Source organism: Drosophila sechellia, chromosome 3L, assembly GCF_004382195.2.
Source record: "Drosophila sechellia strain sech25 chromosome 3L, ASM438219v1, whole genome shotgun sequence".
NCBI classification, from domain to species: domain Eukaryota; kingdom Metazoa; phylum Arthropoda; class Insecta; order Diptera; family Drosophilidae; genus Drosophila; species Drosophila sechellia.
This window is the reverse complement of record NC_045951.1, coordinates 8,115,150-8,142,064: the sequence shown is the minus strand read 5'-3', so window position 1 is coordinate 8,142,064 and position 26,915 is coordinate 8,115,150. Positions and strand designations below refer to the sequence as shown.

Below are 26,915 nucleotides of genomic sequence, written 5' to 3'. Positions count from 1 at the left end.
GGGATCCATAAGGCGTTTACCCTTGAGGTCGAGGATGAGGCCGTGGTGCGTGAGGAAATCTGCTCCGATGATTGCTGATTGGACGTTCGCAACGACGAACGACCAGGTGAAGTTACGCCGTAGGTTGAGACCAAAAGTTAGATTTAGCGTGCCGTAGGTATCAATTATAGACGTGTTGGCCGCGTAGAGTTTGAAGTCGTCTTTGCGACGATGCAATCCTTTGATTATCGAAACAGGTATAAGTGAGATGACTGATCCGGAGTCGATAAGGAATTTTATGTGGTTATTACGATCGATTATGTGAAGTCGGTACTCCTTTGAGAGGCGAGTGCTTGGAGGTCTGCTGTCACCAGTCGCCTGAACAGGTGACAGCTTCTTTAGTTTCCCTGCTGTGGCACCCAGGCACAGGGCGAGGAGCATTTTCGTGCATTAGGTCCGAATTTGGCATGATAAAAGCAGACACGTGGTGCTCGGAGTTGCTGCTGGTTGCGATCGGCTGAGCGAGAATGGCTGGGAGGCTGCATGTTCTGCAGAAGAGTTAAAGAGGCCTTGATGGCAGCGATGTCGCGTTTCAAGTCGTCCACGACACTTGTGCCAGCAGCCGGCGCGTATTCGCGGGTGTTACCTCTGAATTGTGCCGAGGAGGACCCAGCAGCCATGACAAAAGAACCCGATTCCTCTTCCATGAGATCGTCAGCGAGTGCAGTTTGCTCTTCCAAAGTTGCTGAGCGTAGGAGCTTCAAGCCCCGTTGTACGTGCTGCGGTAGCTGAGAGAGCCAGCGGACTCGCAAGGCGTCTGCAGACGCGCGACCATCAGCAAGTGTTGTCATTTGCCGAAGGAGTTGCGAGGGCTTCTTGTCCCCAAGGTCAAGCTCCAGTAAAGCGCGCTGCAACTGTCTGTCCGGCGATTCCGTAAATCGCTTGATAATAATCTCCTTCAGGTGCTCGTATTTGTTTACTTCCGAGGGTTTCGCCAGAACATCAGATACTTCAGTCATTATATCAGCATCCAAAGCACTGATTAAATGGTAGTAGCGCGTGTTATCTGAAGAAATGCGGCTGCATTGAAATTGCGCTTCGATCTGCACAAACCATAACCGCACATTTTGCTTCCAAAATGGCGGTAGCTTGATGGTGGCAACCGACTCGACGACAGGAATAACGGTGCCTGCGCTGTTGCCGCGTTGAATTTCACCAGAGTCAGGCGAAGTTGGCGGTGCAGGCAAACAATCTCCGGTGTTCTGCATTTTGCTTATTGCGGGGTCACCAATATGGTAACTTATGTAGTTACCGCTTTATTTAATTACTAAATACAATATATTGTTGTTTAGTGCCGTAAGCTTGTTGCGCGGCAGAGCTGAAGTTCCAGTGTGTCCAGTCTGACGATATCAGAAGATATCGTCCTCCAGGAAAGGTCTTGGTACTTGTTTTCGCCGTGATGCCAGACCGGGCTTCAGTCTGGGCGCCACAGCATATTACACATTTTAAGAAAGTTCTAACGGTCCATTTCTAAATTCAAAATTCGATAGAATTCGATATATTTGCAATGGTTTGTGTCCATGCTACGACTACAGTCGAATTGCAAAAAGGTTCTTGGGTTCGAGTATTTCCCAAAAATAAAATTAGGTGAATTAAGTGAATATTTTCTAAAGCGAATTAAGTATCAAACACATCTAATTGAATTCCATTCATCGAATAGATTTGATGTTCAATTCCCATTTACTGTCAAATTGCTGAATACCCCAGACAGGATGTGGTATTTTCTAGTATGCGAGCAAGAGAGCACAAAGATACCGCATAGTGATTTCACATTTCAGCTCTACAGTCACACTGCACCGCTCCGCCATTTTACGCTGACAATTTTTTCGCAAGATTGAATAAACTAGTTCGTGCACGAGTAGAATGTAAATAGTTTCAGAATTCACCCCACGGACTACAACGCGCCAAAGCAATTAATCAATTAATTGTGCAGCGTGCGCGATTACCCGGCTAAATCGCGCAGCAGCACGCCGGTTTCTGCTCCGGCTTCCCCCTCCCCACAAAAAAAAGAAACTGTACGAGGCGCGAGTGCAAGTGGGAAAGTGACGGAACGATTGGCGAGTGTCTTGGTGTGCATGCGAAAATTGGGAAAAGCGGCGACAAATTAGTAATTACGCCTAGGAAGAGCAACTTTGCCGGCTCAACATGGCCGACGTGGTCTTGGATCTGTACGCAGAGGACCTCGATAAGGACTTTGCCGGGCAGGCTCAGGTAAGCCATGGAAAAAAGGCAGTCGCTCTGCAAGCCGCGTGTGTATGTATACAGTAGGGTGGATCGATCTCCGAAAGAATTGCGTTAGGGGGTAGAACGGCGTCTTGGGCGAACTCGACTACTCGGTACCCTGTAAAGTAGGGTTCTAGAAACTGAGTGCAGGGATATATATTAATATAAATATAAAACGAATTAATAACCAAACCTGAAGATCATCATTTTTTTTTTGTTCATAAAAAATAGCAACGTAATGGTCTTAAATTCTTCTAGCCATGGAAATGTAGAGAATTGTCCGAATCCCAATAATAATTTTGTAAAATTCAAAAGTAAAAATGGAGTAATATCGAAATTTTTTTAAAAACAAGATTTATACGAATTTAAAAAAATATACGTTTACTTGCGACGATTGTAAAAACGAATTGTACGGCATTCACACAACAGTTTGACCCACTTGTTAATTACTTTGCTTTATTCGTACAGGACGAATTTGGAGGCGATGGAGTAGACCTATACGATGACATAGGCGGTCCCACCGAATCGGCCGCCTCAGGCGGCGGTGGCGGTGGAACGCCTTCCGCAGATGGAGCCGCAGGGCCAGGCTCCGGGGAACCCGGGGAACGGAATTCCGGAGGTCCCAATGGGGTGTACCATCAGAGCAGTGGTAGCCTCACTCCGACCATGAATCGCCGCTACCAGCTGTATGTGGGCAATCTTACCTGGTGGACCACTGACCAGGATATCTCCAATTCGCTGCGAGACATTGGCGTGAGTGATCTACAGGAAGTAAAGTTTTTCGAGAACAGGGCCAACGGTCAGTCGAAGGGCTTCAGTGTAATCTCCCTCGGCTCGGAATCTAGCCTCCGCGCCGTGCTCGACCAGCTGCCCAAGAAGGAGATGCACGGCCAAGCGCCGGTGGTCACGTACCCCAGCAAGCAGGCACTCACCCAATTCGAGAGTCTGCAAAAGACGCGTCCAGTGCCGCCGCCGCAGCAGAATGGACCGCCCAGGGGTCCGGCACCACCCAGCATGGGTGGCGGGCCAATGCCCACCGGACATCCAGGAGGGCCGCAAGGAGGTGGACCCCCAGGACATCCACCGCGCGGGATGAACTCCATCATGCAGCCGGGCCAGTACCGACCGCAGCACATGTCGCAGGTGCCCCAGGTGGGCGGACCCAACTCAGGACCTCCACGAATGCAGGTACACAACCATTGTTCTAGCCCCGCATGGCCTCAAGAGGTCTCATCGTTAGTAGAAATATCGCTCGGTTCTATTTTGTTTTGTTTCTACATTCCTACATTATTTCCTATTTCCATCAAAATTGTTCTGAATGCAAAATTTGCTTACTTAGGTAAAATTAGAAACCCTAAATATACGACTTTTCCTGTATAGTTTATAAACGAATATGCTCTACTTCAGTTGATCGATGTTCTTTTGTAAATTAAACGTACAAACTTAGTTTTATAATTTAGAGCAACCAATAACGACTTTAGATGTGAGAGATAAACAATATGAAATATCCGATCTCTTGTTAGTATTTCATTTGAGAATTTATAAACTAAACTAAAGCTGTCGTACAAATTAAGTTTCTAATAATTTTTATTTATGTCTTTAAGTACTATTCTTATTCCTACTTCTGTTAACTCACAAGTAATTTCAGAGCAATTTTTGTAGCACTCCTCGGCCTAAGGCAGTTTGTATTCTTTTTATTTTCTGTACTCTAGTCATAGACCTTCAACAAAAAAGCACATGTAATAAATTAAAATCAAGAGCCAGAAAGGTACGCAGTGCCTTCCTGGCTCCACTCAAATTATATATACTTTTGATTTAATAGCGTTAATGTATTTCCCCCCGAGTATTTGTAATTGTGTAATGGCCCGCTATTGTTATACAAAATGTTTATGTATTACGATTTATGTTCTATTCCATGTCTTTGACAACGCTTACGCACACTTCTACCCCACAACAACAACTACTACTTCAATATAAAACGTAATTCGTATTAATATAGCCGCCGATGCATCCGCAAGGCGGGCTCATGGGGAACCAACAGCCGCCACCCCGGTATCCGTCAGCGCAGGGCCAATGGCCAGGTCAGCGGCCAGGCGGACCACGACCAGGTCCACCGAACGGACCGCCGCAGCGACCAATGGTAACAATCCCCAAAGCACTGAGTCCTCTTTGTATTTATGCCATAATATAATTCTAACGAAGCCAGAGAGAAGAAGAGAAGGCGAGATAAAGGAAGACTAACCCAACTTAAGTTAACCTTAGTTAACTTAGTCTTAAGCGATGTATTCAGAACATTTTCAGTAATTCCACAGATCAACCCATGCAACACCAACTCATACCATAGCCTAGAAACCGATTCGATCCGATCATTGGGAACAGTAACTAATCCTGTCTCTTCTGCCTTGCAGTTCCAAGGAGGCCCAATGGGCATGCCCGTCAGGGGTCCGCCAGGTCCCGACTGGCGTCGTCCACCCATGCACGGTGGTTTCCCGCCGCAAGGTCCGCCACGTGGCCTTCCCCCAGCACCAGGTCCGGGCGGACCACACGGCGCACCCGCACCCCACGTGAATCCAGCATTCTTTAACCAGCCTGGTGGTCCTGCCCAGCATCCGGGCATGGGTGGCCCGCCCCACGGAGCACCAGGTCCACAGCCAGGCATGAATATGCCACCGCAACAGGGCATGAACATGACTCCACAGCATGGACCGCCACCCCAGTTTGCCCAGCATGGACCACGTGGTCCGTGGCCGCCACCGCAGGGTAAGCCACCGGGTCCCTTCCCCGATCCGCAGCAGATGGGTCCGCAACTGACGGAGGTGGAGTTCGAGGAGGTGATGAGCAGAAATCGCACAGTCAGCAGTTCGGCGATCGCCAGGTGAGTGCAATGGTTTTTTAAATTTTCTTTTAACAAGGTCAAAACTTTTAGTTTTTGTTTAAAAACTAACCCATTCTTAAGTCTAATTTATAAAGATTAAAACTTTTGCTCAGGTCCGGTCTAATTAAATGTAATATGTAACATTTTACTTTGTTGTTCAAATATCAATTTCCTTTTTTATGCAAATTTATTTTCAGAGCTGTTTCTGATGCGGCTGCTGGTGAATACTCGAGCGCCATAGAGACACTGGTCACAGCCATTTCACTGATCAAACAGTCCAAGGTAGCGCACGATGAGCGCTGCAAAATCCTGATCAGCTCGCTGCAGGACACGTTGCATGGCATCGAGGCCAAGAGTTACAATAGGCGCGAAAGGTCGCGGTCGAGGGAGCGATCTCATCGCAGCCGGCAGCGTCGTGAGCGTTCCACATCCAGGTACCGCGAGCGATCTCGGGAGCGGGAACGCGATCGGGATCGTGAGCGTGAACGGGATGGCGGGTATGTTTTGGTTCTACCATGTGTAAGACTCACATATAATTCTGTATTCATTTTCTAGAAGCTACAGGGAGAGATCCCGCAGTAGAGAACGTGAACGCCAGGCTCCAGATCACTACAGGGATGACAGGTAAAGATGTTCTACTGCTAAAAATTCGCTTCACTGTCTCATTTAAAAGTTGCTGATAAATTAATCATTGATCTTCATTTAATAGCATCGAAAACAGATTTTCAACTAAAAATTTTAACTTTTGCAGTAAAAACAAGTCTAGATTTGTAAAGTCAGAGTTTATTTTAAAATATGTGAGAAATTATATAATATATTAAAAAGTAGTAATTTTAAGGTAAAGGCCTTTAAAAATTTCATTTTCATTGAAAACTTTCTGTAAAGATGTTAGCTTGAATTTCAACTGTTTAGGCTTATCAGTATATTTCCGTTCTTTTGTGCAAGAATACAAGGTGACAATTAAGCGAATTATTTTTAAGCTCGAAATTAAAACCTTGCGTTAATTTCAATCCCATAATCCGACAACAGCCGATCGGTGCGTCCACGAAAGTCGCCGGAACCCGTAGTCGCCGAAGCAGCGGAGGCGCCATCATCGAAGCGCTACTACGAGGATCGGGAAAGGTACCGCTCCTCGGACCGTGAGCGGCGCGACCGCGATCGGGACCGCGACCGCGAGCGGGAGCGTGATCGCGACAGGCGTGAGGAGCACCGTTCCCGGCATTGACTGCCGTAAGTGGAAGTTGGAGCCAGCGCCAGTGGACTCGTAATCAAGTGTAAAGATGTAATACAGATATACTAAACACACTCTATTAACAAACAATAAGCCGCAGCTTGATGGGATGACAAGCTAGCCACAATTAACAGATTTTCGATTTGTATCTAACATTACCAATACGTAGGATATGAATATGGCAAACAGCATAGTTCTTCTAGACATACTATAATAAGCCGAAATGCTGACAAGATTTTATCAACGACGGACGGGGACTGTCTCTGGATCCATCCAACTACACATCACAGAATCCTGCCAACAGCAAGACCGTCAGACCGAAGTCAGCAGAGGCAGGAGGATCGATGCAGAAGCCAAGGGGACAGTCAGCGTGGGACATTATAGACACTGATGCGCACTGGATCATCAAACAACAAACAACTAGCATTCCTGCACCGCCGTCATCGCAGCAGAATTTCAATATTATTGTACTCTAAAATTTCGGTTTATTTAATAAAACATAAACGTATGAAAAAATAATTGTTCCAGAAAAAACCTCTACCAAAACTGTCTTACATTGTGTGTCTTCTTGTACTCTTATTATAAAAAAATCTTATTAGTTAATGAATTTATAATTGTACAACAAAATTGTATGTAAAAATTACAAAATTATTGCACTTGTGCGTGCAATTAATATTGAAATTGTTATATTAACAAAATCATTTTGCCGACTGAGGCCGAAAATCGTTATCCCTAATGTATTTTCAAATTTTTCGCGATCTTTTGTTGTAAACATTCTCCACGCATTTGTTTAATCTTGTTTTTATTTAACATATAAACTTAAGTCGATCATAATTGTGTGTGCTTGAGACTGAGTGTGAGTGAATTTTTGTAGCATTCAAAAGCCGACTGATTCCATCCGCATAAACGGATGGAGAAAACCATATGATTGTATAGAATAAGTCGAGTGTGTGCTTTTAGCCCAAATACCATGATTTTTAGACTAAATTACTCTAAAAGAGAAACGTCCCAATCGCATTTATCGTAGTTAACTATACTAACGTTACAAGCTGATGTAGTTCCTAACATAGGTTCCAAGAAAAGAACAAAGTCATCCAGTTCCTCCCGAGATACTGTACTACTCGCGGCTCATTTTACACAACTTAGGCCTCCAATTGTATCATCTACTTTTTACTTTCTTAAATTCTAGCTTTACTTTTAATTTGTACATACATTTTGTAAACGATACTCGACTAAGATCATGTCCCACTAATCCCTAATTGCAATTACACCTTGTTAAAGCAAGTCAACGATTTGAAAAGTACCTGTACCTCACCGCAGAGCGAGAGCCTAGAGGTGTTATGAGTATTATGAGCTTAACGATGTCTTGTACAATTTATACTGTGATTGTGATCTCGATGAAACAAACTACATATGAATTTATACAAACCATTACTGTCTGTTAAGTCATGCCAATGCAAGGTAATGTTGTCCCATTCTTCTGGGACCCTATATATACATTATAGAATTTTTAGAGATTCCTTTTTTATGGACAAGCAACAGCACCTAGTCGCCCAATTTGCCATAGTTTATTATTTACCATGTACAATGTTTTTAGAAAATACGCAAAATACCTTGTTTTTGGATCTATCGCGAAATAAAAACGCATTTACTAGTCGATTCGAACATCGTTGCTTTTCAAATGGAAAGTAGTTATCGCGCGCACCGAAAACACGTCATAGAATCATCTGGAAGTTCGGAAAGTGTCCGTTACCCAACACTGGCTCAGGTGGGCAAATGTCTAAAACACCGCCTTATCAACAGTGCTGACGGTGTTCTAGCTTTAAAAAAAGGGCTGGTATAACATCAAAAAGATATGTACAAAAATTGAACTGGAATATTCATTATTTATTAAATTAACAATATTATTTGTCAAACTTAATTTATGGTATGTTGTTATGGTGAGTTAAATAATGAATACGAGCATAAAGTTCAAACCTAAAAATAGCGTTAAAAAGACAATGTCGTCAGCACTAGCCTACAGCAACTTACCCAACACTAAAAACTGATAAATCAGATTTCGTGAAATACATAAAGAAAAGGCAAGTAGGCCTTACAAAGTAAACAGTCAGTTTTAAAACATCAGTGCAAACAGTTCGAATTCACTCCTCCGTTTGACAAACTTATATGTAATATTACTGGAAACTAGAAAGAGCAAGTGCGAAAAAGACCACAATGGCAGATACTGCGAATTACATCAACGACCGTTTCCAGACGTTCATGAAAGGCCTCGGCGACCGTTAGTAAGTATTGCTTGCCGATGGGTCACCCCCTGAGAGGTTGGGGTCCAAGTGCGTTGCACTGACGTGTTGTTTTGGTATCCAACCACATCAACAGTTGGCCATCGGATCGATGGACCTTGAAACTAATGGTCCTCCTCCCTTTATATCCTTCAGTGAGCCCTATGTGCGTGAGCACCTGTATAAGGTTTACATGGTCCTGGGCAGCACTGCCGCTGCTACGACCATGGGAGCCTTGCTTCAGATGCGTGACTTTCTCGATCTTGGAGTCCTGGCGGCGGTGGCCACTCTAGTCCTGGTCTTGGGTCTGCACTTCTACAAGGATGACGGCAAGAACTATTACACACGTTTGAGCATGCTCTACGCCTTCGGATTCTGCTCCGGCCAGACGCTCGGACCGCTCCTTGGCTATATATGCAGCATAAATCCGGCAATAATACTGTCCGCCCTTACGGGCACCTTCGTCACCTTCATCTCGCTCTCCTTGGCCGCCCTTCTGGCCGAGCAGGGCAAGTACCTCTATCTGGGTGGGATGCTGGTTAGCGTCATCAACACCATGGCGCTATTGAGTCTCTTTAACATGGTCTTCAAATCCTACTTCGTGCAAATGGTGAGTGCCCAACGATCAACCTTTCCCCAAGCTTTTTAATTTTAAAAGTGGGCCACAGCTGGTAGCTTATTTATAAATAGTTTTATGTGGATGCGTATTAATTTGTATCCTTAAAATCTAATTACAAAAACTTACAAGACATTGAAAACTGATAATTGTAATACTGAACAATTTCATTTTTTTTTTCCTTGTAGACTCAACTTTACGTCGGCGTTTTCGTAATGGCTGCCTTCATCGTCTACGACACACAGAACATTGTGGAGAAGTGCCGAAACGGAAACCGAGATGTGGTTCAGCACGCTTTAGATTTGTTCTTCGATGTACTCAGCATGTTCCGCCGTTTGCTAATTATACTGACGCAAAAGGTATGTTCCCGCGACATGGGTTTTGCCCAACGATCAGTTGTTATATAGCCCCCTTACCCAGCTCAAGACCTTCATGGTTTAAGGCAGCTCAAGCCGGAGCCAGTCACCCGAAATAGCTCAATCAGATTATCCTCGAAAACATGCTGATCACTTTGCAAAAGCTTCCAGTATAAAATTCGCTGTGAAAAACCATTTTAAACGGTATTTCTTGCAGGCAAGGCAATAAGTATACTTTCACAGTCAGGCTAGGATCCTTAGGTCTATATAAACCACTTGTGGGAAGTATATTTATTTCCAAAAACTGCCAATGTCACTTTTTGCAAAGTTTTCTAGCTGTTTGTGAAACTATATTTATGTCCTTTGCTTTCGCACCGTTTAAAGGCAATAAAGTAATGCTCTTAATTATTTGCAGGAGGAGCGAAAACAGAATGAACGCCGGCAGAAAAAAAATTAAATAAATGTGTACGTGTAACAGCCAACACAAGTAAAACATCTGACACGGTCTTTGGAGGCTGGTAGATTTCTCATTCTAGAAAATTATTCGCATTGAATATAAATAATGCCGTGTACATTTGGCTTTAAATTTGCAGACATATATATCCAATATAAAACCCATGAAATTTTCCCTTTTAATAAACACCACAAGAAGTCGGCTCATCCGCGTTTCTTGTCCCAAACATGGCGCAGTAGATTGACCATTTCGATAGTATCGATTGGGGGCGGTGGGGTCAATTAATTAGGCTAAGTGCACGCTGCAGGTAATAGCTTCATGTTAGCCGGAATCGGTCATTCAAAGCTGTAGTGTTCAATGGACAACATGGCGCAGGCAGAGAACGCAGTTCAACCACTATTGCGGCAGTTCCATCAACTGTTCTTCATATCCAAGATAGCTGGAATTCTGCCGCAGGATCTCGAGAAGTTTCGCTCTAGGAATCTGCTGGAGAGATCCCGTAATGGCATGATTTACATGCTGTGTACTCTAATACTCTACGTTGTGCTCTATAATATTTTGATATATTCCTTTGGGGAGGAGGACCGCACCCTAAAGGCCTCGCAGAGTCTGTGAACCATTCGCCTTGAATGGTGCAAACTCATAACCCTGTTCTTGTTTCTTCTCAGGCACCTTGACTTTCGTGATTGGCTTGTTCCTGACCTACATCGGTCTGATTATGATGGCCTCAGACCAGTTGACCGCTTTACGAAACCAAGGTAGAATAGGAGAGCTTTACGAGCGCATCCGTCTGGTGGATGAGCGCCTTTACAAAGAGGGGTGTGTTATGGACAACAGTACGATTGGACGGCGCATACGGATTATGCTGATCATGACAGTCATCTTTGAGTTGTCTATTTTGGTGAGCACCTACGTCAAGCTGGTGGACTATAGTCAATGGATGTCCTTGTTATGGATAGTGTCCGCCATTCCCACGTTCATCAACACGCTAGACAAGATCTGGTTCGCTGTTTCGTTATATGCGTTGAAGGAACGCTTCGAGGCCATAAACGCCACCCTAGAGGAGCTGGTGGACATGCACGAGAAGCATAAGCTGTGGCTGCAAGGCAATCAAGAGGTTCCGCCTCCGCTGGACAGCTCCCAGCCGCCTCAGTATGACAGCAACTTGGAGTATCTGTACAAGGAACTAGGAGGTATGGATATAGGTTTCATTGGCAAGAGTTCAGTGTCTGGTTCGGGGAAAAACAAAGTAGCACCTGTGGCCCACTCCATGAACTCCTTTGGTGAAGCAATTAATGCGGCCAGCAGGAAGCCTCCACCGCCTCCCCTGGCCACTAACATGGTTCATGAAAGCGAGCTGGGAAATGCCGCTAAGGTAGAGGAGAAACTAAACAACCTATGCCAGGTGCACGACGAGATCTGTGAGATCGGAAAGGCTTTGAACGAGCTGTGGAGCTATCCCATTCTATCCCTAATGGCCTATGGGTTCCTGATTTTCACTGCTCAACTTTATTTCCTCTACTGCGCTACACAGTTCCAATCGATACCATCGCTTTTCCGTTCCGCCAAGAATCCCTTCATCACGGTTATAGCTCTAAGTTATACGTCTGGGAAATGTGTGTACCTCATCTACCTGAGTTGGAAAACGTCGCAGGCCTCCAAGCGCACAGGAATCAGTCTGCACAAATGTGGCGTAGTGGCCGATGATAATCTGCTCTACGAAATTGTTAACCACTTATCGCTAAAATTGCTCAACCACTCGGTGGACTTTTCAGCTTGCGGCTTCTTTACCCTGGACATGGAAACATTGTATGGCGTGAGTGGCGGGATCACCAGCTACCTGATCATCCTGATTCAGTTCAATTTGGCCGCCCAGCAGGCCAAAGAGGCCATCCAGACGTTCAACTCGCTTAATGACACCGCCGGCTTGGTTGGTGCCGCCACCGATATGGATAACATTAGCTCCACGCTGCATGATTTCGTCACCACCACCATGACACCGGCGGGCTAAAGCTTTGTTTTCTTTAATGTTTTATTCAATGTTTCGAGCACGTCCTGGCACTTTTATTTATATTTCTTTGCCACCAAATAAACCCTCACGAAGCAGTTCTGCGTTTGTACTCCGCACGTGCATCCTCTATTTCGTTAAGAAGATCAGCGTAAGTTGCATTCGCTCCGTCAAAGTCAAGGATAGCAACGCAAGAAATCTGCGCTCGCTTTTGGAGGGCGTAAGAAAGTTCCCTTCTCAGCAGAGGAAAGCAATAGGGAACTTTTTGCTGCTGGCATTGGAGTTTTAAGCCTTCTATAGTCGCATCTAGACCACCTTTTAAAACGGATATTGTTAATGGCTGCTTTCAGAACAATTTGACTACTCACTTTCACCGGGGCAGATCTCGCAGTCAGTAGCCAGCAACAACAGTTTTACCTTGTTTATCCTTAGCCTAGCCAGAGCCTCCCGAACACCCAAAACCAGGCGGGGATGTGCCCGCGCTTTAATCTCGTTTTTGGCAAAGGCGCGCTTCTGAAAGCGATGCAGGTCCCTTAGCAGCTGAGAGGTCAACTCCTTGAGACGAGGGCGGGTGCAGTTGTCACAATAGCTGGATGAGATCAAACATGATGTTTTAACCTTTAAAGAAGGTACAATCAATGTAAACAAACCTTCTAAATCGCCGTGAGTGAATGGCATGAACTGTCTTTGCTTGTGAAAGGTCGTTAAGTGCAGGGGTTTTACTAAGTGATAGGTTTTGAACTTGTTGCTCCAGCGGAATAGCAATCGGATTGATATCTAGACCAACTACTGGGACTCCTTCAAGATCATTCTCCGAGACTTCTCTTTCCGCCTTCTTCGAAGTGCGATATACCCGTACGGACCTCTTCAACCTGGTAATCTTCTTCTTGGGATCAAGGCGGGTTTTGCCCTTGGGTTTGTAAACTATGTAGCTAGCCCTTGTTATGGTTAAACGCGTCTTTTGAAGTTTATGTGCCTTAGTTTGCCTTTGTGTTTTTGGTCTCGGCTTGATGACAAAGTCCAGGAGAGAGGTTTGCTGCTCCCGTTTCCTGTGCTGGCTTTTGTACTTGGAGCTTCGCGGACTAATATTGATCGCTGTATCCTGGACATCCTGGTTCCTGCTCCTCCTGTCCGTGTTATAATGTAAAATTCTTATTTTTTCCGACATTTCTTGTGGATTCTTAGTGCGTCTCTGAAATAGTGTTGGTCGTCGCGGTAAATGGTGAAATCGCTTTTTCACCACACCTGAAAGAGAAGAATCAGTGCTGTGCAACAACTGTAGGTAATTTATAAAAGGGGGAACCCGAGAAAATGCGGCATCATTCATTCCCAAAAGCTTCGTTTTAGAATTTCAACGTTAGGCTTTTTCGAAAGAATGATTACCGCTAAGCATTTTCAAAGAATTCTTGAGGAATTGACAATCTCTGACAATGAAAGGCCCGTATATACCAAAGAAGCCGAGGAAATTCAAAACTATGTAGTTGACGAACTTAAACGGGTAACATGACGGTAAGTAATTTAATTGTTAATATCTACATATACAGAGGTTAGTTGACAATTGAAAAAAAGCACGTTGCGTAAATACTTTTGACCACCTCAACGCATCCATCGTGTTGTACTTCAAGACTGGCTACACAATGCATTCCGCAAGGTATTCGAGTCTAATCAGACAGTTGCCACTACCACTAAACGAGTCTACATATTAAGCTATACTCTTGAGGGGTATGGTTGTGCCCATACCATTTGAGTCTGTGGTAGCCGCTCGATATCTTTTGATTTGGTACCAGCTTTCGAATTTTCTGGAAGCCAATGGCCGTTTGATATTTGTCCGGTTCCTGCTGAAGTTAGAAATAATTGACCTTGGTTCGCCATTCCTCAAAAGAAGAAGAGGTTGAGAACCACATTTATGGTTTGTGCCCCACATTGGGAGCGCGAAATGATGAAGGGCAAGGATAATATGAAGAACGTTCTACGGCTGATGAAAGGATTGCGGGACGCCCACGCCAGGAACTTGCCTCACTTGTCCGGTTATATGCTGAAAACAGTTTTGCTTCATCACCTCGAAAGTGCTGACTGGAAAAGAGACTTGGGCACCCTTTTGGTTGAGATGTGGAGTCATTTGGTGAATCATCTGCGCGCACGTCGCCTGGAGTTCTTTTTGGCTAAAGCTCATAATATATTCAATCGTATGAGTCCACATGAAATCACGAAATGTTTAGAAAACGCAAACACTCTGTTTAAAGAACTTCGTTTTGCTCAAACATGCGGCAGCAGTTACCATCATGTGGCCGAACTATTCAATATTCCAAATTAATTAGAATTTAATTTCAGAACAATACCGAGCCTTCTTCATGCCATTTGCAGATAAGAAAAAGCGTACATGCTTACATTTGGCTCATTCACAAGGGCGCAGAACAAATAATCGATTATATCCGGGGCTGAATAAGCAAATATCTAGCTGAATAGCAGAACTTTTGTGTAAGAAAGAAGAAGTTCAATCAAAAGTCATTTCGCGCGCACATTTCATTGTTTATATTGTCTCTGAACTTTGTTTAAAAATAAAGCTATGAAAATAATTGATTTACCCTTTGTTTATATGTATGTATTTATATTAATACAACTATGAGTGATAAATATCTTATGAAGAGACAACTTTAGACTTACGAGCTACAGGAAATATCAACGGTAACTTTTAACTAAAGTTATAATTCAGGGATTTCGCTATAATCGAATGCTGCTTTCGATGGACATATGCAGGTTGTTGAACTCCCTTAGGTGCGAAAGGATGTCGTCCCGCTCCCGTTCATAGATATCCCAGAATTTGAGATATTGGCTAACGTGCTGGAGTACCAGGTTGCGGGCAAAGTCAAGACAGCTCCTAACGTTTCGCATCCGCCGCCTGCAGCTGGTCAAGACCGAACGCACCTGCTGCTCCGGCTCCAATTGGGCGATCACAAAGGCAAAAACGTTTTGCACATCAATCCGCACATCGGTCGGGAACACCACGGATTCGGAGCTCTTTGCCTGGGGGAAGACAATAAGAGACGGCGTGATTGGCATAGCCAGCTCCCAGGGCAGATCATTAGCCTGGCTATCGAAGCGTACGAAGTGCACCTCGGGGCTGCCGAGTAGCGCCGAAACCTGCAGAAATGCTTGGGATAGAACGGCGGACAGAGCGCAGTCAGGACGGTGCATAAATACCACATTGGTGGCATTTGGTCGCTGGACCGCCTGCAACAGCATTTGCCTGTTATATTTTCTACTGAACCCAGATTCCATCATGGCAGGAGCATTCTTGTGAGTCCTTGGCAATGTTCTGGCGTAAAACTGCCGTATAAAATCCTTAAGAGCTACGTAGGAAAATGTGTGTTGTTGTGGCATAACATACAGTGATTCTTCAGCCGCATCCAAGATGAAAATCTGCACCTGCTGATGGGTTTGCTGAATGCCAAGCTGGTGTAGATAGTCTCTATATTTCACAGAATCGAAGATCACCACGCCCAGTGACCGATTGTGGGCTGCGTGCTCAGTCGAGTGCTGCCAAATGAGCTGGCCATATTTGGTTACCATTTTGGCAATGCCGATTTTTATGGCCGGCGTTCCATGCTGTGAGTGTGCCAGGCAAAGGTTTCTGGAGTGAAGCCGCAGCAAGTGGGGAACGTTTCGATAACTCGGATGATTCTGGTGCGAGTATTGTTTCCATTGGTGGTTTAGGTACCTATTAATCCGATAATAGTTCTTAAGTGTGGTCATGTTTTTATTCCAGGCCGGGTAACAGGTCCGGGTTTGTTCAAAATCCCCAAACAGCTCCTTGGGAAGTTGATTTAGGGAGGAGGGTATGCCCTCAGATTGCTCATCGAATTTTTTCCAGTAATCTTCGCATCCCTCCGACTGTTTTTTTTGAGCGTAAGCCATCTCCTCGCCCATGACACTAGCATGGTGATATTGGTTCATTCGAACTCCCATAGCCAGCACGGGGACATGTCGCGCCTTCATGGCAATAGTCATAGGAGTGCCATAGCCATTGGAGAACAGTGACATATTTTTGAGGGTGCTCCGTACCCAGCGCAGAATATCAATGGTCTTCCATACTCCAGATGTACCATTAAATGTATGAACTCCATTTCGGCTGTCGATAACTACAAACTGGGGCAGCTTGGCCTCCGAGGACTTCCACATCTTCCTGGCACTGTTGCCAAAGTTCACGGTGAAGCGGATATTTCTCTCCGGATCCAGTTCCAGCCAGCGCAGACCGGCAGCCAAGTACAGATTGTAGGCCTTGTCGTCTGGCGAGTCGAGCAGGCCCAAAACCACCGCATCCGAGTGCTTCCGAATGGCGGCGAGATCCTGACTACTGTGCGCCCGGTCCAATGGCTGAAGCAGGTTATTCATGAACCGGGCAAGATCCTCAAAGCTCCATGAGCCCTGGTACTGGAGCAACTGCTTTTGGCCGTAGCGCACGACCAGTGTGGGCCATTTGTCAGGATAACCTCCTGCGCCGGCGACTCCGGGTGCCGGCATCAAAGTTCGGCTGCAATTGCACTGCAAGTGCCAGCAATCAATGGCACCAAAGAAGCCATACTCCTGGTAATAGTGGGCCAGTCCATTGTAGACCAGTCGTGCCTGCCGTGCTTCGCTGGCCCAGGACACGTAGTAAAATAGCAGCGAGATCTCGGACTCTGACGCTTCCGCACGGAGCTGGGGAACACTGCGTCCGGGACACTCGACAATGGGAGCCTGGTCGGATGTGGCTGACCTTGAGGCATCCAACTGGGCGATAGGGAGAGCCAAGAGCAGCAGGTTCAAAATTATTTTCATTGCAACCGGTGGGAAGCTAATTAGATGTCAAAAACAACACAACAACAACCGCCATGAACAGATGATTGCCGCGAGGATGGCCACACTGGTAACGTCGTTAGTGTTGGTAATAAGATGATTAGTTTATAGTGACTAAACAAAATTTGACTTCTAAATTTTGAATTTGAAAATAATTCCATAAATAAGTTCAATTTAATATTAAAAAATAACTTGTTTTGAAAATGCACAAGGAACGTTGTTAAGCACTAAATGACATACGGTCTCATTAAGCCTTACTTTCTTTACCACACTGCCCGCTGTTATCGATAGCAGCACTATCGATTCCAAGTGATATTAATTAATCACTTCTGCTGTTTACTTTCTTAATTAAAACTCTGTTAATTAAATTATCAACAACGGCTGTTCCAAACCCACTGCGACGCGTAAACGAAGTCGCGTTTCACGCTGCAACGAAACGAAAGGAAACCACGTGAAAATCGCTCACCAATCCCCCCAAAAAAAAAATTCCCATTTGGCGAAAACAACAACAGTAATTAGGGTGTGAGAGTGTGGAGTGAATAGCTGAATAGTTAAATCAGTGAATAATTTACCGTACGGCCTTCGCCTTCCCCTGCGGAAACAATAACAAAGCCCAGCGTTCACATACACCCACACACACACGGGTCTACCACGCATTCACACGCAGGCCAGCCGATAACCTGTGTGTGAGGCAATCGCCGTCATCGTTCGAAATCAAATCTCTAATCGGTGCAGCAACAACAATAACAGCAGCTGCAGCATAATCAACAATTGAGTTTATACGTATATAGCTAAAAATAAGGTTCAAATATGGGACTGTTATTATCGCGGCTCTGGCGGATGTTTGGCAACGAGGAACACAAGCTGGTGATGGTGGGTCTGGACAACGCGGGCAAAACCACCATCCTGTACCAGTTCCTGATGAATGAAGTGGTCCACACAAGTCCCACGATCGGTTCCAACGTGGAAGAGGTCGTCTGGCGGAATATACACTTCCTTGTCTGGGATCTTGGTGGTCAGCAGAGTCTGCGCGCCGCTTGGAGCACCTACTACACGAACACAGAGCTGGTGATCATGGTCATCGACTCCACGGACCGGGAACGGTTAGCTGTTACGCGGGAAGAGCTCTACCGGATGCTGCAGCATGAGGATCTGAGCAAGGCCAGTTTGCTGGTCTATGCCAATAAGCAGGATCTCAAGGGCTCCATGTCGGCGGCGGAAATCTCACGACAACTGGACCTCACCTCCATCAAGAAGCACCAGTGGCACATCCAGGCCTGCTGTGCGCTCACCGGCGAAGGACTCTATCAAGGATTAGAGTGGATCGTGCAGCGCATCAAGAACAAATGACCCGCCAAACATGCTACATATTAGCTAATTAATCATTAACGACTAGCTGTCTAGAGAAAGTAAACCAATTTTGATATAAACAATTTTTAAGCGTTTCCAAATTGTTTGAAAAGTTGTTGCCAAGCCAATTTTATTTAGTGTAAAATACGTCCGAACAGGAGTCCCTCGATGATTTAAAACTACGTGTATATGGATAATGTCTAGGAGCTAAGCCAATTAACTATTATACTTCCAATAAAATTACAAAATAAACGAGTTTATTTCGACACTGTCGCGTATCAAATTGAATACAAATTACAAATAGAGAAGTGGACGTATTTGCCTCTCTGAGCATTGCCTTGTAATTGACATTGTTGGCTCGATTCGCTGATGTGTGAGATTGTTTGTACTCTATCGTCAAAAATAAATACATGGTTGTGCAAAAGTTAGTGTCTAGGATTAGGTTAAAGCATTAGCATACTAAAATATAGCCACAAGAACAATTTGATCACAAAAGTAAAAGCAAACTAAAGAGCGGGTTTAGTGGATGTTAGGTCTAGGTGAGATTGCAGGAGCTGCTGCAACTCTTTAAAGGCTTTCCCTGGCCCAAGGTGATGGTGTTTTCTCGCACCTCCTCCACATTGTTGGCATCGTGTTGGCGCTGTAATTGGAACATCATTAGCTCAGGTATAGTTAATAGCCGGACTCGTACTTTAAGTTCGTTGGCCAGGCAGCGGAAGGCGTCCTCCACGTTCATGTTCTCCTTGGCGGAGGTCTCCATCACGAACAGAATCTCAGGTATATATTGACACATCTGGCGCGCCTCTTCGAAGTCCACCTCGCGCTGCTCCTCCAAATCGCACTTGTTGCCCACCAGGATTATCAAAACATTGGAAGCGGTGTACCTGCGCACTTCTTCGATCCATTTTTGCAAATTGGAAAAGGAAGACCGCTTGGTGATGTCGTAAACTGTCAGGAGGAAACACATGGTATTCAAGCAGGGTAAACAAACACCCCGCTGATAAGGCGCTTCGCTATTTAAATCAGTGCCAGGCAATCACTTTAAAGCGTTCTCTGGTTATCAGTAGTACCTATTTGGCATGACAAATGGATGGGCGTATGCCTATGCCCCCGAAACAAAAGATACCGATACTGGGACTCACCAATTAAGACACCGTTGGCCGAGCGATAATAGCTCTGCGTAATGGTGCGAAACCTCTCCTGACCAGCAGTGTCCCAGATTTGTAGCTGGAAAAGAGGGACAGGATATGCGTCATATTGGTGGCGGAATCAGTGCAATCCATTATGCACCTTGATTTGTTTGCCCTCCACGGCGATGGTCTTCATAGAAAAGTCAACTCCGATGGTGTTCCCATGTCGCTCTATGTAGTTCCCTGTCTTAAATCTGTCCACTATGCACGTCTTCCCCGTTCCGCAGTCACCAATGAGAACGATCTTGAACAGGAAGTCAAAGTGCTCCTCGTTTGGCAGTGCCATCAGTGTCTGAGGATTGCGGGCGGTCATCTTTTGGCCGCTGTTCTGGCCGTTAACAGCCCTCCTTTGCCTGCGGCCCTGCTTTTCTAATGACAACAAAGTGAAGCAAAACTAATTTTATTGATACGCAATATCAGCTGTTGGCAATCGATAGTTGACCTATCGATAGGAGGGTCAAATAATAATACACTACTACTTACAAATTGTTATTTGACTAATTTATTTGTACTAATTTTAGTGAATATTATGGGTTTTCTGCTTCATTTTCTTATACAATGCGAAGCTCATATATCGATTTTAAATTTTAGATGTGATATCGGCCGTTAGGTTTTCTCAAAATAAAATCGAAAACCTATTTTCAAATTTTTTACTTTTTTAAAATATAAATATTTATTTATTTGCACTATATTTACATGGCTACATGTATTGCATTTCGCTCAAAAAACGATTTTAATATTTACTTTCTTACAATTTTTGAATTAAAGTTACATTTTGTTATGTACAATGAAATAGTGCCCAAATAATGTTAATAAACAATTTTATTCAATTGTATTGGATTTTCTCTTTTCAAATTTGGTCAAAACGAATTTACACGATTTTCCAAATCGCAAATTCCAACTCTCACTGATGGCTCTGCAATGGATATCTATTGGGCTGATTTTAACATTACGCAATAAAGCACTAAATATGTTGACAATTTATTTAATTGACTCACAAATGGAAAGCCCTCTTGCGTGTAAACCCATGTGAATCGAGGTACTTGCCCCGATTAAAGCGGCGATCACGTAGGTCAGGCTTTCTGATAACGCATGGGACTCCAATAAATTTTCACCACGTACATTGATGATGGCGCCATTTGACGCTAAAGAGCTGACTTTATGGGTCTGTAAATATTTACGATGTGTTTCGAAGAAATTCCTCGCGTTTTCCCCATGGAAATCTACGCAAAATGCAGACCTTGACCCACATATCAACTTCTATCTCTAGGCAGCGAAACGAGACTCACTTTCAAACCGCAGCGGAAGCGGCCGGGAAACATGTTCTATGTATCTCACCGAATGCAAATAAGCTGACCAACTGCTTCGATTGCCAAACGAATTGGAAACCGCATGCCAGATGCGCCTGCGCACACGCACTGTCGCATCCATTTCGCGTGGAAAGTTTAACTGCCGATCTGGAAGCCAAAGTCTGCCCGAGGACTTGTCCCCCGATTAGCCCCATGCTGATGAACATCGTCCATACAGGCAAAAAACAGGGTCTTTAGCTCCGGCTATCATCAGCCGCATTTCTAATGGTTACATTCATCCTTAAGTGTCGGAAAGCATGGAGAATAAATCTAAAACTGATTGTTCTCAGAAATTAGCATTATACCAATTGTGTTCTTGTGGTTTAATCTTTATATTTGAAGAAATTAAGAAATCCAAAAGGGTTAGTAGGTAACTTTATACTTATAATGGTTATATCCTATAGAACAAAGTTACAATATATGTATTTTTATGTACTTACATATGTATCTTCCACACTTTTTCACTTTGAAAAGAAATTAATTGACTGTTCCCTGGAGCTGCAACCGCAACCTAGTTCCGAGTCAGGATAGCCCTCACAATGGCGATGAGTCACAGGAATGCTGGAAAATGCTCGCGGCTAGACCTACTCCCATCTCCCAGTAAAGAGATTCATTCCCCCGCATGTTGAGATCTTCGTCGCAGGCAAAAGGAAATCAAACAGCGAATTGGCAACTTCACACAGAGCAGCTCCTCAGAAACACGAAGACCAGATCAAACAAATTTTTTTTGCTGGCCTGGCTGACTGGTTTGCCGTTTTGGCTGGCGGGTAGCTTCTGCCCGACTACTTCCCCCTGGATGCCATCGCCACCTGAAAGGCCTCGGAATTCTCGGCCTCACTTTTGCATTGAAGTTTGGCCCGTTCGTCGCTGCTTTTTATCGCTCGCCTCGACCGCTGGCCGCTTTAGTTGAATTTCAAACGTTTGCGCGCGCGGTCGTCGGATCGTGTCCCAAAAAAAAAAAAATCGAAAACCAAAGTCGTAAAATCCATTGAGGGTTTGAGAAGCGCTTTTCCTTCGACCACAAGGATTGCCAAGCGTCGTTTGAAAAGTGAAAAACGTGCTGAGATCGCTGCCTAGTAGAATAACATACGCTTGATCTCTAGCATTGAACTTTGTGGAAAGAGGAAGAAGGATTTTCCAGCAGAAATTAGGACACGGGCAGCCTGACCAGTTTGGTAGATTTTTTCAAACAACTAAAGATTATGTAAGCTTCAGATTCCTGCAGCGAAATGTGACTGAAGAAAAAAATAGGAAAAGGAAAACAAAAACCCAATTACCTAATTGCCATGCATCCGGCGTTATCGCTTGTCAACTTTCTACCCCCGCTTATTTTGATTGATTTCTTCACTTATGCGAGGCACGAACATCCACATTCAAATCCAATTCGAATCGAAATCCGGTGGACACTTGCACTTTCCTCCGCCGGAATTGCCTTTCGCAACAATTGTTTTTGTTTTGCTTGCCGCATTTCTGATTAATTATTCAGCACCATTCATCGCAGTGCGGGTGCAACGTGCCCGTTAAAACGAAAGACTTAAGCAACGAACTTTTCGGCGAGTGTCACTTTGACTGCGATCGGGTATGAAATAATCAAAATTATTATTCGATCCGAAGTGCCAGCGCTCACCTGCTGACCCAGTTTTCGGTTTCACAGCAAAAATTAAGTAAATTTCTTTATGTCGCCGTTGTCGTTAAAGCCAAACTCTCTGGATTCTGACAGACGGACGTGGATACGTCCATACTTAGCAGGCGCCAATTAAAGCTCAGCTGCACTAATTCGCCATAAGTTGCCAAGGCTTTTCTCTGTCTCGGACACTGTCTCTTTCTATTTCTCTGTCGCCTTCTCCACTCCATTTTCTGTCTCAAATCACTTCTCTGGCATTCCCACCTGACATTTGTTGCGTGTTTGTTAGTGTCTGCCTGGTTGTGTTTTTTTTTTACCAAAGGGTAACCCCCCTGGCACATGAAACTGGCTACCGAAAGCTGTACAACTAATAACTAATATATGTTTACATATATTTAGCGTTTAATGTACTGACATTTTAGGTTACAGCACTCGACTTTTGGGTGAACCCAGTGAACACTTTTTAAAACTGATGGTAAATGTAGGTCGCGATGCCATTAAACATAACGAATATTAAACCGTTTTAAAATAATGCCTAATTTACAAATAGGCATTGCTTTCCAATATAATCTATATCAATGGTTATTCCTTTTTGTGTCACACAGTGAGAAATACACAATTATACATGAGCACTAAAATTTTCACCAAAATTTGGACGACTAGTAATGTTTTGTATTCATCTGAAAGGCAGTTTTGCTGAATGGACATCAAAATGATCCCTGGCCAACATGTGTTTGGACACCATTCATGGCCATAAGCGAGAGTCGCCGACAAGGCGTCGATGCCAACTGCTGTGGATTGCTTTGGTTTAGCCACGAGTGGAGCAGAGTGGACGGGGGGATACTGACCGGGCCAGTTGTGTCGCTTCCTCATCGCACTTGCCCAGTCGGAGGCACTTGCTCCTCCTCGTCCTCCTCCCTGTCCAGCCTAGATGGTGGCCTCATTTCGATTTCACTTCTATCACTCCACAGCAATTAATCTCATCTACATTTCGGCCTTATGCACTGGCCACGCCCACCGGCTGTTCGCCTGTCTGCCCAAAGTGACAACTTGACACCGAATTTGTTTAGGCCTAATTTCCTTGTAGCGCTACCATTGCAGAGAAACTCTGCCCAGCGTTTTGCTAATTGATTTACTTGATGGGACAAGTTATTTGCTTGGTAAGCTAAACAGTGTTTTTAACAAAATGTTAATTAGGGAAACGTCAGCGGTTCTCTGGGTACTATTATAGTAATTACTTTTTTAAATCGCATTTGTGCTTCTCAAATTGACATTAGGCACAACTTCTAACGTTAAAGTGGTTTATAGCTTTCAAACCTTAGAGATTAAGGCAATTGATTTTGGTGTTACAAGGTTTATGTAATTAAATAGTGGAAAACGTAAAGGTTATACTACTTATCACCTTCTTGTTTCATTCCATTTCTTAAGTTTCCTTGCATCCAGTAAGACATAGTTTCAAATACCAGAATCTCCCCTGACACCACACATGTATCAAAGATTTTGCACCACTAGAAACGCCCACCGGCCTGCTTGATATCTTGTTTATAACAGTTGTAACGTTGTCAAATTGGGAGAAACTCTGTCAAACCTTTTGGAAAATTAAGTCCATGAGTTTGAAGGAGTGTGTGGAGTAGGCTGGAATGCCTTGGTCTAGATAGCTGTTGGAACCTGCACCTCCCAGTTGGCCATCAAATTGCAGCCTTTGGGAAAGTGCCGGCGCATCTGGCTGGAGCTCTAATGATTGCCCGGATCGCTAACGGATAGCAAACACTCCATCTATCTATGGATACCTCAAAGCGAACCAAACCGAACCGGCTGTGGCAAGTTCTTCGCTTAGTTGCATCATTGGTGGTGCGGTAAAAGTGCGTCTTGCTCCATTTAGATTCTATTCGGGGTGAAATCGACTTCTGGAGTCAACAGGTTTCGTTTAGACTTATAAATCAATTTGTTAACATGCTTTCACTGAATACACACGCGTATTGCCAATTCTTCTTGCAACTGCGATTGATGTCAATATGTGTAGCCATAGCTGCAAGTCGTAATCGAAATTCAAGCTGCCAAGGCTAACGGTTTGAGTCAGTGCACCTGGAACAATGCCAAGAAGGCAAAGAAGTATGGAAGAGCTTTCCCAAAAAATCGACATGAGCTAAAACATAGAGCTCCACGCAACGAAACCAGTTGAAAATATGAAAATCGAGGGGGCTGATTCGAGGGGAAATCTAGTTGAGAATGCAGAATGGGGTGAGCGATCCAGTAGGTGAGTCCATGTGTGCGCCACAATTGCTGTTATACAACTGTTGTATAATGATGGCCATTAGGCCAGTCTTTTGCCAACTCAATTGCTAGGCGGTCGAAATTGGAATGGGACTCCGTGTCTAGTCGAGTTCGTTGCCTAAGTCTTTTGTTTGAGTTTTCACCTCTGCAGGAGCAATCAAATTAGTTAGCCATGCTGCCTACTCCCAGTGAAAATAAAGCAATCGAGGATCTCCATTATAATAATGATCAATCAATCGTTTGCACTCTAATCACTATTATCAGCATCTAATCATTATTATGACAGCATTCAATGGATGTTCAGTAACGAGCTTGGAAAAAAACACGAGAATATCTAGAAAACTAAAGTGTTATGTATGGGTTATGTTGATCTTCTGTTTAAAAGCCTCTAACTTATTAGTTGTTTCTCGACTTTTGCAATAAACATTTTTTATTGCCATCTCAGCACTCATCGCTCAACATGACCATGGAGAAGGTGTTAACGCGACGCAGTCACCTGCTCCTCCTACTGCTGCTGCCACTTGTCAGCTTATGTCCAAATGCATTGGCACTCAATCGACAGGGGGATGCTGGCCAAGATTTGGATATGGCAGCGCAGCTGACGGATGTGGAGGCCGAGGCTAGGCCGGATTACGATGCCGATTCTCCGGATACGCCGCACATACGCAAGAAGAGGCTCATCTGGATTACGGATGATGGCAGATTGGCCCTGCCGCCGGGCACTTCGCTGACATTCGTGCCAACCATTGCCCTGCCCCTGGTTCGGCATCCGCCCGAGGGATTCTTCTCCAACCTGACCATCAGTTTTCCCGTCACCAGTGCGTAGACAGCTCTCAATGCCAATGATTAATCAATTAACTTGGATTTTTGGTGCCTCAATCCACAGTTGATTTCGACAAGCTGGGTCTGACAGACAACCAAAATCCTCTGGGGGATCTGCCGCCTCTGTTCGCCCGCTCCTTTGGGCACGAGGCAGGCCACATGGTAGGTGAATATGTGGCGAGGTATCTGCATGTCCAGCGCAGGAAGAGGGATCTCAGCGAGCAGCGTAGTAGAAGCAATGAGGATCATCCCTTTAGGGTACACGAAGAGGGTCCAAAGTATCCGGAGCTGCCAGCCGGACTGCAGCATATTTTCCATGGCGGAGAGCGGGTTCTGCTCTATGGCGTAGTGGAGGACTTCCTCTCCACCTTTGGTATGGATGGCAAGGCCTGTTTGCTGAGAACCATTTGTGAGATGCACTCACGAAGCTTGGAGAAATTCGGTGTCTTTGGAGAAATGACTAAGCTATTTTTAACGTGAGTAGTTTGCTCCTTTCAACCGTTATTCTTTATTACACAAATCTCTCTTATAGGGTAACCAAATCTCCGTTTTCCGACCTGGTACCCGACTATGTACAAGCCCAGGAGGTGGGCGAGGGAAAGCAGGCACCAGGAGAATGTTTTCCGTACTTCAAGGACTGTCCGAAGAGTATATTTAAAGCCTTGTCCAGCAAGTATAGCAAACCACCCCCTGCGAGCAAGACGAAAAAGACAAAACCCACAGACAGACCGGTGGGCGAATATCATGAGGAGAAGGTGATCCAGCTGCCCACCACTCGTGATCAGGACAATGTGTATATGTAGAACAATTACCAACTCCCATGCGAACCCCCATTGTTGACCTCGTCTAGATGTTAGGATTACGATTGAGTTGAGCGCGTCCTCAAAGTCACTTGCTTGTAATTAACGTGTACTAATTAATTTATAATTATTTATTTTATTTACGAATTGTATTTATTGTTAGTCGTAGGCGTTGTTAATTGCTTAGATTTGTATCCATGTTTGCGTAGTGGTCTGTAAATAATTGAAATTGTGGCATAATCCCTTCCTTACAACAAATGAAACCGTGTCAAATGAATAGAAAATAAATTTCCCATTAAAGGTGCTTTATAATTGTTTTCATTAAACTAACACCTTACGGCAATAATGGCCAACATATGTACAACATTGCGTTTTTTGATTTAAACTGGCGCCATGAAAGACAATTGCTTGCATTGCACAACACTATCAGCAGTTACAAATCAAAGTTTAAAACCAAATTAAACTGGTTGCACTGGCATCTAGAGTTGGAAAAAACGTTTTTATTCAATACCATGTTTTTTGTGAAAGTAATATACTTAATTGCGGTTATTAGCGCTGGGCTTATAGTTATGTAGTTACTTAACAAATT

The 26,915-nt window shown here is 44.4% G+C and overlaps 9 protein-coding genes across 12 annotated transcripts; 6 read left to right on the top strand and 3 right to left on the bottom strand.

The window, feature by feature from the left end:
* The first annotated feature begins 1,820 nt into the window (after positions 1-1,820).
* LOC6604856 (cleavage and polyadenylation specificity factor subunit CG7185) lies at positions 1,821-6,887 on the top strand. 2 transcript variants are annotated; one of them, XM_002029665.2, is made up of 7 exons: positions 1,821-2,250; positions 2,731-3,450; positions 4,262-4,402; positions 4,671-5,137; positions 5,335-5,634; positions 5,693-5,761; positions 6,167-6,887. In XM_002029665.2, exons 1-7 carry the CDS (start codon positions 2,185-2,187, stop codon positions 6,360-6,362), a joined length of 1,959 nt encoding a protein of 652 aa, XP_002029701.1. In that variant the 5' UTR covers positions 1,821-2,184; the 3' UTR covers positions 6,363-6,887. The 2 variants fall into 2 exon arrangements, with proteins under 2 accessions (XP_002029701.1, XP_032575507.1); XM_032719616.1 differs by lacking the exon at positions 4,262-4,402.
* A 1,530-nt stretch (positions 6,888-8,417) lies between these two features.
* On the top strand, positions 8,418-10,299 carry LOC6604854 (bax inhibitor 1). Of its 2 annotated transcripts, XM_002029663.2 has the most exons (5): positions 8,583-8,650; positions 8,804-9,257; positions 9,452-9,622; positions 9,684-9,823; positions 10,035-10,299. In XM_002029663.2, exons 1-4 carry the CDS (start codon positions 8,583-8,585, stop codon positions 9,702-9,704), a joined length of 714 nt encoding a protein of 237 aa, XP_002029699.2. In that variant the 3' UTR covers positions 9,705-9,823; positions 10,035-10,299. The 2 variants fall into 2 exon arrangements, with proteins under 2 accessions (XP_032575510.1, XP_002029699.2); XM_032719619.1 differs by lacking the exon at positions 9,684-9,823 and having other exon boundaries at positions 8,418-8,650; positions 10,035-10,159.
* A 90-nt stretch (positions 10,300-10,389) lies between these two features.
* LOC6604853 (gustatory receptor for bitter taste 66a) lies at positions 10,390-12,179 on the top strand. Its single transcript, XM_032719617.1, has 2 exons — positions 10,390-10,680; positions 10,742-12,179. Exons 1-2 carry the CDS (start codon positions 10,431-10,433, stop codon positions 12,082-12,084), a joined length of 1,593 nt encoding a protein of 530 aa, XP_032575508.1. The 5' UTR covers positions 10,390-10,430; the 3' UTR covers positions 12,085-12,179.
* LOC6604852 (selenocysteine insertion sequence-binding protein 2) lies at positions 12,097-13,310 on the bottom strand. Its single transcript, XM_002029661.2, has 3 exons — positions 12,732-13,310; positions 12,450-12,670; positions 12,097-12,396 (listed from the first exon to the last, which is right to left on the bottom strand). Exons 1-3 carry the CDS (start codon positions 13,247-13,249, stop codon positions 12,170-12,172), a joined length of 966 nt encoding a protein of 321 aa, XP_002029697.1. The 5' UTR covers positions 13,250-13,310; the 3' UTR covers positions 12,097-12,169.
* A 9-nt stretch (positions 13,311-13,319) lies between these two features.
* On the top strand, positions 13,320-14,665 carry LOC116801260. Its single transcript, XM_032719618.1, is given in 1 exon segment — positions 13,320-14,665. A coding segment is annotated over 1 exon segment (939 nt). The 5' UTR covers positions 13,320-13,456; the 3' UTR covers positions 14,396-14,665.
* On the bottom strand, positions 14,599-17,132 carry LOC6604851. The gene has a single exon (XM_002029660.2). It carries the CDS (start codon positions 16,897-16,899, stop codon positions 14,803-14,805), a length of 2,097 nt encoding a protein of 698 aa, XP_002029696.1. The 5' UTR covers positions 16,900-17,132; the 3' UTR covers positions 14,599-14,802.
* A 69-nt stretch (positions 17,133-17,201) lies between these two features.
* On the top strand, positions 17,202-18,527 carry LOC6604850 (ADP-ribosylation factor-like protein 5A). The gene has a single exon (XM_002029659.2). The coding sequence runs from the start codon at positions 17,728-17,730 to the stop codon at positions 18,265-18,267; it is 540 nt and encodes a 179-aa protein (XP_002029695.1). The 5' UTR covers positions 17,202-17,727; the 3' UTR covers positions 18,268-18,527.
* LOC6604849 (ras-related protein Rab-43) lies at positions 18,503-19,860 on the bottom strand. Its single transcript, XM_002029658.2, has 4 exons — positions 19,558-19,860; positions 19,410-19,494; positions 18,959-19,215; positions 18,503-18,907 (listed from the first exon to the last, which is right to left on the bottom strand). The coding sequence occupies exons 1-4, from the start codon at positions 19,768-19,770 to the stop codon at positions 18,803-18,805; spliced, it is 660 nt and encodes a 219-aa protein (XP_002029694.1). The 5' UTR covers positions 19,771-19,860; the 3' UTR covers positions 18,503-18,802.
* A 1,874-nt stretch (positions 19,861-21,734) lies between these two features.
* On the top strand, positions 21,735-26,638 carry LOC6604848. Of its 2 annotated transcripts, none has more exons than XM_032719338.1 (4): positions 21,735-21,981; positions 25,150-25,522; positions 25,591-26,002; positions 26,059-26,638. In XM_032719338.1, the coding sequence occupies exons 2-4, from the start codon at positions 25,165-25,167 to the stop codon at positions 26,327-26,329; spliced, it is 1,041 nt and encodes a 346-aa protein (XP_032575229.1). In that variant the 5' UTR covers positions 21,735-21,981; positions 25,150-25,164; the 3' UTR covers positions 26,330-26,638. The 2 variants fall into 2 exon arrangements, with proteins under 2 accessions (XP_032575229.1, XP_002029693.1); XM_002029657.2 differs by having other exon boundaries at positions 21,735-22,010.
* Positions 26,639-26,915: the final 277 nt, after the last annotated feature.

Bases quoted from the DNA above. Each gene is read 5' to 3' on its own strand.
- LOC6604856 (XM_002029665.2), top strand. From the start codon at position 2,185: ATGGCCGACGTGGTCTTGGATCTGTACGCAGAGGACCTCGATAAGGAC. The intron at 3,451-4,261 runs GTACACAACCAT...GTATTAATATAG, and splicing joins CAGGACCTCCACGAATGCAG to CCGCCGATGCATCCGCAAGG. The intron at 5,762-6,166 runs GTAAAGATGTTC...ATCCGACAACAG, and splicing joins GATCACTACAGGGATGACAG to CCGATCGGTGCGTCCACGAA.
- LOC6604854 (XM_032719619.1), top strand. From the start codon at position 8,583: ATGGCAGATACTGCGAATTACATCAACGACCGTTTCCAGACGTTCATG. The intron at 8,651-8,803 runs GTAAGTATTGCT...TATATCCTTCAG, and splicing joins AAAGGCCTCGGCGACCGTTA to TGAGCCCTATGTGCGTGAGC. The intron at 9,623-10,034 runs GTATGTTCCCGC...AATTATTTGCAG, and splicing joins TAATTATACTGACGCAAAAG to GAGGAGCGAAAACAGAATGA.
- LOC6604853 (XM_032719617.1), top strand. From the start codon at position 10,431: ATGGACAACATGGCGCAGGCAGAGAACGCAGTTCAACCACTATTGCGG. The intron at 10,681-10,741 runs GTCTGTGAACCA...GTTTCTTCTCAG, and splicing joins CACCCTAAAGGCCTCGCAGA to GCACCTTGACTTTCGTGATT.
- LOC6604852 (XM_002029661.2), bottom strand. From the start codon at position 13,249: ATGTCGGAAAAAATAAGAATTTTACATTATAACACGGACAGGAGGAGC. The intron at 12,671-12,731 runs GTTTGTTTACAT...GATCTCATCCAG, and splicing joins CACTCACGGCGATTTAGAAG to CTATTGTGACAACTGCACCC. The intron at 12,397-12,449 runs GTGAGTAGTCAA...CCGTTTTAAAAG, and splicing joins CGAGATCTGCCCCGGTGAAA to GTGGTCTAGATGCGACTATA.
- LOC6604851 (XM_002029660.2), bottom strand. From the start codon at position 16,899: ATGAAAATAATTTTGAACCTGCTGCTCTTGGCTCTCCCTATCGCCCAG.
- LOC6604850 (XM_002029659.2), top strand. From the start codon at position 17,728: ATGGGACTGTTATTATCGCGGCTCTGGCGGATGTTTGGCAACGAGGAA.
- LOC6604849 (XM_002029658.2), bottom strand. From the start codon at position 19,770: ATGACCGCCCGCAATCCTCAGACACTGATGGCACTGCCAAACGAGGAG. The intron at 19,495-19,557 runs GTGCATAATGGA...CCTCTTTTCCAG, and splicing joins TGGAGGGCAAACAAATCAAG to CTACAAATCTGGGACACTGC. The intron at 18,908-18,958 runs GTACGAGTCCGG...TTCCAATTACAG, and splicing joins GCCTGGCCAACGAACTTAAA to CGCCAACACGATGCCAACAA.
- LOC6604848 (XM_032719338.1), top strand. From the start codon at position 25,165: ATGACCATGGAGAAGGTGTTAACGCGACGCAGTCACCTGCTCCTCCTA. The intron at 25,523-25,590 runs GTGCGTAGACAG...CTCAATCCACAG, and splicing joins CATCAGTTTTCCCGTCACCA to TTGATTTCGACAAGCTGGGT. The intron at 26,003-26,058 runs GTGAGTAGTTTG...TCTCTCTTATAG, and splicing joins ATGACTAAGCTATTTTTAAC to GGTAACCAAATCTCCGTTTT.